The following is a 12,045-nucleotide window of genomic DNA, read 5'->3' as shown; positions in this document are numbered from 1 at the left end:
GTCTTCTCCAAGCCCATATTTAAACACCTGGGACTATCTTCTCTCTTTCAGTTACGTCAGTGTACCCCCAGGCTTTGTGTGCTGCCCACAAACTAGTAGTAGTAAAATTGGTGTGTTGTATTTAAGGGTTTCAAAGCAATAGGTGCCTCATCCCGGGGTGTTAGCTGAGGGAAATTAAACTGGAAACCAGTCCTTTCGCGCTGCGCTCAGAGATGGTGTTGAGTCACCTTAAAAGATTTAGGTTGAAATTGCAGAGAAATTTGTCCCTGAGAAGAATGTCGGTGCAATTCATGAACTGCAGCGTCTCTTGATGGATTTTGCTTTACTCTGGGTCTGCTCGTGTTACATTTGCGGGTTCTCCCTGAAGTGAGTGGAAATTTTGTGCCCATACATCAAGGTTAGGATGAGGCTCTCTCTCCCTGTATGCATGATGTAGATAAATTGCTTGATGACCATGAACCATGCTATTCCAGAGCTAAGCAATAAATCACAGGTTCGGCTTTAAAAGGCACAAACAGGAGCAAGATCCTAACTGGTTTTCGGCTGGGAAATAGTCTACAAAATCCTTTTATTTTCTTTCGAAAATCTATATTCATACCAGCAAATCAGATATGAAAGAAAGAGGGCCCGATATAAAACCTCGCTGACATATGGAAGTCTCACTTCCACCGACCTCGGCCTCTGCTTTTCCTTTGTGCTCTGATTCTGCCATTGACGTTTTGTGGATATTGTTGCATTCCGGGGTATTAACAGGATTTTACATTTTTAGCTAGCTATTGATAGCTATCATTAGAATACGCCAGTCACAGGAGTTATACAGGAGTTATGACTGGTGTATTTTAGCCCTACGGGGTATGCTATTTTTGGTATTTATTAAGATTTTCTGTCATACAATATACAGTAAAAGCAATGAGTCTCAGACCTACTATGCGAAAATGAATGCTTAAAAATGGCAAGGGTGGGTTTTTTTTGCATTCCAGTTTCTGAATGTTTTCCCCCATGTGCTGTGTCACTGCTGAATGTTGAGCTGAGACTTTAGGTGCCGATCAATGTCCCACACCGAGAAAAGGAAATTACTGCCACTCACATGGGATATATATATGTGTGTTTTAACCAAAGTTGGGATACGATTTTAGAAAATGTACTTTGAAGTCTGTTTTGTAGTTTTAATTAATGCAGCGAGGGCTTTTATTTTACTCTCAGTGGAGATAATCTTAATCCATTCACAGTGACCTTTTCTTGTGCAAATTAGTTGTACACGCTTGTTTAAGCAAATGGGCCTTTGCAAGATGTCTCTTCCTAAAGACGGAGCTTATAATTGAAAATTGGCTTACTCCCATCTGTCTGGCCTGGGTGAGAATACAAACATAGATCTGGAGTTTTTTATATATAAAAGTGTAATCATATACATACATATATATCCATATCCATATACACAAATGCAAAAAACTTGCAGTGCCTGCAGGCTATGATTAAATTAGATCTTTAGTGTTAGGAAATGTCGGTGTCACAAGTTAGTGTCAAAATAATATCTGTCTCCAGAGTTAAGGAAACCCCTCAGAAAGGAGGGGTGTTTAATCCTGAGCCTTTTGTCTCAGGCTGAGCGTTCCAGCGAGGCCAATGCCATTTGCAGTTGTACAGGTTTGCCAGAAGTACAATTAGCTAATAACTGGCTGGAAACTGTTAGGATCTGATGGGGTTTTTTTGGTAAATGGTTTTGTAGTGATTGATGGAATCGGGGGAATAAACAGAAGTATCTTAAAGATGTAATTCAGGGGAGCAGGGGTCATTGCAGCTATGTGGTTAATTGCCAAAATTTGGCTGCCAAAGCAGTTTATCCCTCCTTCTCCTCTCACCACACTTGACAATAGCCACCTAGAGAGTCATTGTGGCCCCTTCCCTTTGTCAGTGCCTGGTTGATAAGGGAAGATTTGTGTGGCAGAGTTTGAATATTTTTTGCTTTGTACAAACCCCTTACGCGGAAATGAACACGGTTATGCGTGACTCGGACTAAATCTGAGTAGAAATCAGATTCACAGGGGTGCGGTGACGATGCTTTGGGTATAAAGGCATTTAATGTAAGTTTATTGTTAGAATTCATGCACACCTACTTACACAGACATGGCTGATTTTTGCAAAGGTGGAATTATTCCCTTCGTTCTCGGTTTCATTGCTGCTGTCCCAGCCGTCTCCCATGGTGGCTGCTCCTTGGGGTGACCAAAGAGGAGCGAGCACGATGGTCACACACGTGCACGCACACGTGTGCACACAGGGAGGTGGTTAACCTGGTGGAGAGCCGTCCTGGTCAGAGATGATTTTATCCAGACGTGGCTCAACAGCTGTTTGCATTTTCATGCCCAGTTACTCTAGGACTCGCCGCTAATTGAATTTTGTCTTTTCTCCCCTGTTCTTGTTAGGTATGATTACCGTGAAATGCTGCACAATGCCACTTTCTGTCTGGTTCCCCGTGGCCGCAGGCTTGGCTCGTTCAGGTTTCTGGAAGCCTTGCAGGTAAGAGCTGCAGCTTAAAGCACTGCCTGTGCTGGCTGCAATTCAGCATGCAATAGCAGGGAGGTGGGGAGGAGAGAAATGTGTTTCATTTCCCTCATGGACAGTAATCCACTTTGCGAAAGCCTCTATTCATACTTCTGGAGCAATTGGCAGCTTCTTCCCGGGGGGACTGGGCACTGCACTCATCTGAAGGTTGAATTGCGTTACCTCCAGGAAAAGGGTTTCCCTGGATGTGGTGGGGCTGGGAGGTTGGACCAGCCTAGGGCACTATTTTGTCAAGCTGTGAGACTTCCCGTGGGAGACACTGACCTCCACAAGTACGGCCTGGAGCAGTGAAGTAGCTCTTCCTTTTCACTTAGCCAAAACAGACCCGCACCTGCATCGTCTCTCTTGCATTGCTGCTCGCTGCACATGCCAAAGGTGGCCCAGAGGTTGTAGACCCCAGATGGAAGCATCACATAAAGGTGGATGTAGGGAGCATGCAGCGTGTCTGGGACAGCGCCCAGATCCCCTTCACCTTTTAAAAGCATTTTGGTTAATAGTTTCCCTTTTTTTTTTTGCTGTTGGCCAGCATGAGCAATACAACGGGGCTCTTGAGTCCGCGTGGCAGCCAGGCGCGGCAGCACAGCAATCAGGTTTCTGTCCCGGGCCTGACACTGACCTGTGCCAGCTGCAGACAGCGTGACCTTGTTTTTTTTTGCCAACATCAGCTCATCCCCGGGGTCCTGGATCTTCAGTCAGCCGTACAGAGCATCTTGGGAGGTGCTGCAGCTGCCCTCTGGGACTTGCATCTGGATTTCATTTACATGGGAGCCAGAGCCGAGGCAGGGGGAGGCTGGGGAGCTTCTTGGTGTTGGTTAGAAGGCAAATGAGGACACCTTACAGGGCCCTGCCTTCGGATGTCTTTCTGCCATTTGGGAGGTGTCCCAGCATTGGCAGTAAAGCTGAATGTCATCACAACACTTTTCTTCATCACCCACAAAATGTCCCCGCTGCGATGACAGGGCATTGTTTCCCGTAATGCAGAGCAGGATTCGGGTACCCAAATTTAGGTGTATGATGTCATTTTTGAAGCCTGGAGGTACCCTTCTGGTTTTCTGGGGCTTTTCCCCAGGGGTTCAGGTCTCCCATGAGGTTCTGTCACATCTGCCAGCTGTGGATAGGTGGCTTGGATATCCTAGAGCATCTCAAATGCACTGGACACTTAGGTTTAGCCACTGAACCCCACATCTGCTGGAGATCCAAGTTCTGGGCTGTCAGTTCCCTAGCAGAAGGTAAATAGCCCGCGAGTGCTGTTCCTTCCCCAGCCTCTTCAGAGGAAGAAGTGGGACCAGCTTCTTTGGGATGACAAGCGTCTTCAGATCCTTCCAAAAAGCACTGCTCAGCTCTTTTCCTGAGTAGGCCACCAGTCATGTAGCTGCTGTTAGATAAATCGTCTCGGGAGCAGATAGCAAAGAGCATACCTCACCGTACAGAACTTGGAGGCTCCAGGTCGACCATGATAAAATGCAGGCATTGAGGATTTTCCTACCAGGCTAGCAGCAGTATACACTGATTATGATGAATTCCCAATTTTTGTCTGGCTGCAGGGCATGTTGAAAGACATAATCCACATTAGTGGAATGTTTTAAACATGAAAACACATTGCTAAGTGTTTTCTGCTTGGCTTTTTTCATGCGCTAATGTCATTTCCTTGCAGAAGATCACAGTTCTTTGCACATCGTAAGCACTGCTGTAATGCAGAGACGTGACTAGTCTAAGATCCTCTGTGTAATATATGTTACAAAGGAAGGTAGAGCAGTCCGAAAAGTTCCCCTTCATGCTACCTTTCAGGAGGTACGGGGGGGGGGGGAGACCCCAGTCTAGGCCAGATTCAGAGCACGCAAGCTTGGCTTGATCCAAAAGAAAAAGAACCGGAGCACGAGCTGATGCCGATCCTCTGGTAATAGGTTCTTTCATCACTTCAACAGGCTTTTGGCTGGGATCTTAGACTGTCATCCAGCCGACCAGAATGCAGTGGCAATCGTTTGTTTATGGAAATACTGCACTATTTACTGAACATTCGCAAACTTGCTCTCAGTGCAAAGGAACTTGCACGACTCGTAAAAGATAAAGTAATTTAGACAAACCATACTGGTGAGAAATAGATACTAAACTTACATGCGTTTTGTTTGTTTTAAGACAGAAAGCAATTATTATTTTTGTAGACAGGTGGTGACGGATGGGTTGTGTTTGTGCAGTTGCCTCTGTTCAGAGAGCTGATATCAAACAGGATGGGGAATTCACTCCTCCTTGGTGGAAGAAGTGCTCTGGAATTAAATTTGATATATATTTTCTGTAGGGTTGTCTTACAACATATTATAAAAATTGAGGGAGCTAGCTCCCTGCTGAATGGTTCACAAAGCAGCGAAGAAGGCAGTCATTTTGTATTAAATTCTCCAGGGTTATATTTACAGAATTTTAACAGCCCTGTCCTCATCCGTCAGCATAAGCACCGGCTTTCAAATGCCTCTCTCCACGCAAACCCCGCCTTTTGCTGAATCTGAATAAGCCCCAACTGGAAAGCGGTGAACGTTCTGGCTGTGGGCTCTGGCTTCTTTGCCATATTGCCTTGCCTCCTGACGGCGTGGCGCGAGCGCTGGGGCAGAACCGGTGCGGAAAACGGGAATGGCGTTGGCGTGAGCCTTGAGGCTTGTGCTAATTGTTGGCCAGCCATGGGTAAGCCCACTAACGAGTGCGATGGCTCTGTGCGCAGGCCGCCTGCGTGCCCGTGATGCTCAGCAATGGATGGGAGCTGCCCTTCTCGGAAGTGATTGATTGGAAGCAGGCTGCCGTCATCGGGGATGAGAGATTGCTATTACAGGTAAGAAAAAGACGGCGGCCTTCAGCAGATCGGTTGATTATTGCCGCCGCCGTCTAAATGGACGGGGAAGATGAATCCGAAAGGTCAGGGCTGTAAAAGAATTTTTATCATGAAGGGATTGTCTGTGTCACGCCGGCGATGAACTCATTTAACGTGACATCATTCACGGCCTGACCTGAAGGTCATTGCAGCCACCAGGCCGCGTGCTTGAACGCAGGAGGCTTCTTCATTTTTCCTCTGGTGGGGAGCGCCTGGATCCCTCTCTGAGGCAGGGCTGTCCCAAACTGGTGCTGCCATGAGGGAGAAGACTTCTGAAGGCCATTTTTGCTCCCGTCCTTCAAAAAACGTTGGATCTCGGGGCTCTACCAGTGCCGTGTATCTGGCTGGAAGGGGCTGACGGGGCTCCTCACTCAGGCAAAGGGGTCTCGTCTCAGGCCCTGTTAGTGCCTAACAGTTTTGTGGAAGCAGAACCTTTTTGAAGAAGATCTTTTTGAAAGATGTCTTCAGAAAGACATCTTTGTCTTTCTGAAGCAGTGGTCACATCGCTTGATTGTTAATCTCCCTGAGATCATGCAACAAAAGTGAGCTAAGGAATTCGAAATGCCCTGCTTACCTTCAGCATCTGCTTTTGTGTTTAAATTCACTAGAGTTTTTCTTCTATTTCCCTGGCAGACCTGTTTTTTTTTTCAAGGTATGGAGAGAAATGGATATTAGGAAAAGTTCTTGAAAAATTGGTTTCCCCACAGCAGCATTTGCTGAAATGCCATCGCCCAGCGTGAAGCTGAGATCCACGAGATCTGGAATAGCCACCAAATTGCTGTGCGTCTCCTATCTAGTCATTTCTGTGTCAGCACCACTGATGTGCTTCCTGACCTCTTGAAAATGTTTTTGTAGGGAGACAGCAACGTTTCAAACTTTATTTTTTTTCAAAAAAAATGGATTTTACAGCTTTAGGGTAGTTGTCCGCAGTGCACACTGTGCAGTAGTGCACACTGTGCAGTAGTGCACACTGGCTTATCCCACAGTAAGAACGGTTTTGTTATTACTAAATTTAGTTCATTTCTGAAGTGGCAAGCTATTGCCATCCATGGAGAGAAGTATTCAAAGGTGTGTTAGCACACAAAAGTTGAAGTACCTTTAAAAATCTCCTTAGATGCCTTCTTATTTGTCTGAAGATGTAAATATTCGTAAAGAGCTGGCCTAGCAAGCCTTGCGAAGTGCTACCTGTTGCCATCAATGAGACACAATCTGCAATTTAAAAAAAAAAAAAAAAAAAAAAACAGAAATTTGATTTTTGCTTTCATGGACAGCATGTTTTTCCGAGCAAGATTATTTCTCCCTTTAAATCATAATAATTTGCTGATCTTCACGCTTTCCGGTAACATGCCATCCGTTCTCCTCACAGCTGCTTCCATATTGAACAGCTACTGCACCATTATTAACAGTGTTTTTAAAGAGCTGGCAGAGGGCCTGAATGTCTGCTCTGGGAAATGTTTTTGTTATGTTACAGTTTTTCATTTCCTGTTTTAGAGCAGCTCGGATGTTTTTATTTGCATATTCTCCTCATCATAGCGCTAGGAGAGCTTAACCCAGCCTTTCTGCGTTTATTTTTGTGGGGTGGTTTTTTTCTTTCCCCCACTTATTACTGAAATGACCTTTTATTAAGACGTCATCCAGTTCTAGTAATTCCAGCGTAATCCTGCCAGATTAGTATTAATACATCATTTTCCCCACCTGTCTTTCTGGACAAGTAGATTAATAACTAATAAGCAAATGCAGTTAAAATGGGAGCCCTGATTTTCCTTTCCAGCTGTTGCAACAGAGCAGGCACCGAGGCTTTTTTTAAACCTTGGCACCGTGTTTGCAGGCACTCGCGGGCACAGGCTGGTCTGTAAAACCTGAACTTCTTGCAGTAACCTTCGCTGGCACAGCGGCCTTCACGCTCAGGGGCCAGAGCAGCACAAGAGTATTGATTTCACTTCCTGCTCTCACATGTAGCACACATGCAAGGTTGCACATCATGCAATTAAATGTTTAACTTTATAGAAAAAAAAAGCCACGTTGCCACTGTGAAGGGACTTTGATTGTGTGTTTGCTCTTGGTAACGAGCGTGGATATGATCTGTGTACAGCCAGTACAGATAATGTTCATTATCCCAATATTTCTTGGAACTTACTGGAAAAGTAATGAAAAGAAAGAATATTCACCCCCTCAAAATAAAATTTGATACAGTTAAACATCATTCTGCAGCAGTGATGGAACTGATTAGAAAAACATGCACTAAAGCCTGCCTTTGGCTTCCATCTTTCATACTTGTTTGAAAGGAATGTTTTACCAAAAAACATACAGGGACCACAGCAAAGGAACAAAACGCACCACCTTTGACATTGTGACCATTTCCTTCTGCAGCCCTTACTCTCTGAAGCTCAAATTCTGTTTTACAGCTAGCAGGTCTTAGAGAGTGGGCATTGTCACATCTGACACTGCACTCTGGGGAGCCGTGGTCTGTCCAGACATGGATGCAAACAATGCAGTTACAAATTTACCGATTCTTGTGGAAATTCATTATTTATAAATTCTTAGAATCTCACATTTTTCTTCAGGAAAATGTTTCATGTGAAGTCGTTTGATTCAGGAGTTCCTGTAACCACATAATGATCCTTGCCACCTCTCAGAATATTTTAGGAATAAGCAAATGTGTTTTGATCAGGAAAGGGCGGATGTGTTGGGTTGCAAGTAACCTTCAGAACAAGCTGGGATGTGCAAAAAAGCAACGCACAGCGAAAGTACATGCTTTTACAGCTCGTGATTGAAGTAAAAGCTCTGTGAAAAATGACTGTCTGAGAATGAGGTGGCCTAATTTGAAATCACAAGAAAGTAGGTGCAAAAGCACAGCTCCTCATTCCTAGAAGAAACGAGTACAGATAAGCAAAATATCTTAGAGGCCTTCCTGGTTCTGTGAGTAGCCCTTGTAATTGAAGCAAATTGCAGTTAAACTCCCTTGATAATGTCAATTTGCATTGTCAAAGCAACGTACTGGAGGCCTTGATTGAGGTCCTAAGAAGTTAACCAGTGGCACGTACGCTCATTAGTTTCCCTCCAGCGTGGAAGGGGGATATGGGGATGGGGAGAGAAGCAGAAGGGAAGCCCTCCCCTTCTGCTCCAGTCATCATTACATTTTGTAAGCACAAAGCATTGCAGCAGGGCAATTTGGTTTTTCTTTGCAAGGCAACTTACACCAGAATTAGGGTGGTGCTTTGACAGGAGAAGGGAGAAAAAGAAGCAGTGTTTTCCCTGGTGAATAACAGGTGTTGTGGGAGACATTATTCCTTCCACCCACAATAATTAGTAAAATGCGATTTGATCCGCAGGCTCCCCAAAAGCGAAGTCTTGCTTCAGACGTTGCTATGTTTTCCTCAGGGCACTTAGTGCTGCCATGCTGCGGCAAATGCAATTCCAGGTCCCTTTAATGTGCTCTGAGAGTGGGGATTATTGCTGGACCCAGAAGTCCTGCAGGTACTAGTTTGTTAAACTGCCGGTCCGTGAAAAGCGTTGTGCGGGGAGGGATTTGTGCTGGAGATCCTCGCTGTGCCACGCCGCAGCGCTGGGGAGAGGGGAGAGAGACAAGCAAAAACCGAGAGAAAGCAAATAAAAATAAATAAATCGCGTATTCCATAGTGGGCCAGTACCAAAGGTCGTGCGGGGCTGTGTCTCATCTGTGTCTCCATCAGGGTTTTGGCTGTTGACACACACGTCTTGTTGGATGGGAGCGCTGAAGCTGTGCAGCTTGCTAATAGAGGAGAGAACTTGTCAGCAGCATATTAATTTGATGAGATTGCGTTGTTTTGTGAAGCTTCTGACTATATTACATCTTGTATTACAGATTCCTTCTACAATCAGGTCTATCCATCAGGATAAAATCCTAGCACTTAGACAGCAGACACAGTTCTTGTGGGAGGCTTATTTTTCTTCAGTTGAGAAGATTGTATTGACTACACTAGAGGTGAGTAAAAACTGTCTGGGACCACGCAGAGCTGCGAGCTTTCCATAGCTGTTGAGCTGCTGCTGCGCTCAGCTGGCACCAGACCTTGGTTTTCATGACGTGCAATCGGTCACTTGGAAAAAGAACACCTCAGCATCCTGATAAGTTTTCTTCCCTAAGGAAATACTTCCTTCATTATTGGTATCCGCATTAGAAAACTGACACGGTGAAGAATGGGAGCTATCGGACACATGGAAAAGTTGTCATGTGTGATCTTGCCTTCGCAAGGCTTTATGGCCAATGAATCACTCTCCTTGTCAGTGGTGGTGAATATGTTTCTTTAAGAAACCTTTCTAGAATTCATTTTGGAAAAAAATACTACTCTGAAGCACCTTGACCATGTGATGCCTTGTGATGGGGCTGTAGGTCCGGGCTGAGAGAAAATGGGGGCTTGTCAGCTACTGTGTCTTGTCGTCACACCCAGGGTAAGGGAAAGGCCTGATCATCCCTACAAAATAGTAAGAAATAATCATAATTAGACTGCTCTTAAACAGGGAGAGAGGAGATCACAAATGTGGAGAGAATCCTTTCTGAATTCGAGAGACAGAGGAGAGATAAAAGGCTCTTTAGAAGCAGAGCCCAGGATACAATTTCAAAAGCAGGTTTCTCTTCTAATTGTTTTGCAGTTTTGCATTGAAATTTTTGACACACTTTTACCACTGGAAGTGGCTCGCTTTGGAGGTCCAAATGCATTTGTCTTATGCTAATTCTTCTGCAGTTGCATCTGTCTTTGTGCCTGGTTGTAAAGTTCCACGTTTCCTACTCTGCATTCTCCTGCAAACAAGTGCTGCTGCCCATATGTTGGCCTGCAGTGGGCTTGTTCGTGGCTGACCCACCTCCGGCTGCTGCAAGACATTCCCTTGGGTTTTTCTGTACCAACGGAGAAAACCAGGCAGGGAATATTTTTGGAGCCCCTGGCATAGCTGTACTCGCAACGCTCTCTTCTACCCCTAATGAGCTTGGCTTCATCCGTGCTGCCTGTTGGGAATAGCTCAGCGTCCTCAGTCTCCCCGGGAGCACGGACGAGGTAGTGGTATTGTCACAGCCCATGCCAGGATCAGGCTAACAAAGCTGGAAGACCACGTGGCAGTGCTTGCAGCCTAATTCACCCGTCCAGAAGTACCCTTAGAGACAATCAGGGTGCCTCATCTCTTGTCTGCCCCTTCCCTGCAGGCACCCTGTTCTCATTAAGGGTGGCTAAAAAGGGAAGGCTGCATAGCTCTCCTCGCTGCCCCTCTCCTACCTGTGCTGGGCTGGTCCCGAGGGGACATCACCTGCAGCCCCACAGCCTTGGTGTCCATCTCATTGAGCTCCAGCGCTCAAAGATGAGTCTTCAGGGCTGCCTGGACCTCATGGGACATTGGCCAATGTCACTGTAGGTGCCCAGGGGAGAGTAAAACCTGTAATAAAGCTCAAGCAGCTGGGCATCCAGCAGGCTGCGGTTTCTGCTCAGAGGGGAAAAAAGAGAAAACAAAAATCTTCCTGCAAGGTTTAATTTAATGGAACCGAGTAATGTATGCCTGGCGTTGAAGTTATGTTCTGGGTTTTTCCATTTGTTTGCAAGGGTGGTTTTGGTTTGAGGGGTTTATGTTTGTTAGTTTTTAATTCAGGACTCTCAGAATTTGTAAAGACAGCTAAGAGGGGTTCTGTTCATATGAACAGATACTCATTTCACATTTCAGCTTGCCAGAGTGAAGTCCAGAGTTAACTTCCTGTAGGAAAGGAATAAAACAGCTGAGAGTGATTTTTGGTGTCAGAAATCTGCAAGCAGTATATCCTCTTTTTAAAATTTGATGCCTGTAAGTAAATTCCTAGCGGGATTATTTTTTTTTCTGGTGGATGTTATCCATCTTCTGTTGTAACGCTGTGGTGTCACAGTGCTCTGATGATACTAGATACCATCTGAATAATCACCTCCCTGCTGCCTGCAGTGCTGTACCATGTCCAAGTATGAGGACATCAGTGCAGCAAAAGTCTTCCCCAGCTCAGGTGTCTACAAGGACATCGTGTCTCTCCTCTGCCTGCTATCCTGGACACCTGTGAAAACATTTGATCACGTCTTCAGGTCCCTGACAGCATTTGGAGACCGGAGCCGAACAGCTCCTAGCCCAGTGTGGGAGCTTTGAAGCATTTGGCCAGCCGTCCGTATTGCAGCTGTAGGTGTGGGTCAGGAAATGGTGTTCGTGTGGGTCTGCCCCAGCGTGGTGGGTGGGAGCGCTGGCAGCAGTGGACTGCAGCAAACACCATCCCTACACGGTGTATCTGCAATTTTTCAGCTTGTTCATCCACGAAAACAAGCCCGAAACACACCTAAATCCCTGGGCGATATGCTCAGTCTTCTGCTCAGGAAGAGGAAGGGAGGAGGACAGCACAAAAGGCATACAATAAACGTGCGGTGCTTGGCTGGGGCATATTGAGAAGAGACAATGCTGAAGGAAGTATATGAATTTTTGGAAGTGCGAAGATGAGGGAAACAAAAATATTGGACTGTTAATGAATTCCAGAAAGAAAAGGGAGATCTTGGCAGAGTTCATCACCCCTTCTTCCTCTTCCTAAACTTCTCCTGTCAGGCCTCACCATTGGAGACACTGTATAGCCGCTGCCTGTCCCTGCAATATGTGCCATGCTG

The 12,045-nt window shown here is 45.7% G+C and overlaps 1 protein-coding gene across 1 annotated transcript in view; it reads left to right on the top strand.

Moving 5' to 3' along the window:
- The window catches only part of EXT1 (exostosin glycosyltransferase 1), a 169,769-nt gene that overhangs the window by 142,314 nt on the left and 15,410 nt on the right, over positions 1-12,045 (top strand). The window contains exons 2-4 of the mRNA XM_013184993.3: positions 2,418-2,511; positions 5,267-5,374; positions 9,258-9,377. Of these exons, the coding sequence (XP_013040447.3) occupies positions 2,418-2,511; positions 5,267-5,374; positions 9,258-9,377 (322 nt within the window). The remainder of the gene's footprint in view (positions 1-2,417; positions 2,512-5,266; positions 5,375-9,257; positions 9,378-12,045) is intronic.

This window comes from Anser cygnoides, chromosome 2 (genome assembly GCF_040182565.1).
Source record: "Anser cygnoides isolate HZ-2024a breed goose chromosome 2, Taihu_goose_T2T_genome, whole genome shotgun sequence".
Classification (NCBI taxonomy): Eukaryota; Metazoa; Chordata; class Aves; order Anseriformes; family Anatidae; genus Anser; species Anser cygnoides.
This window is presented reverse-complemented; position numbering and strand designations above follow the sequence as displayed.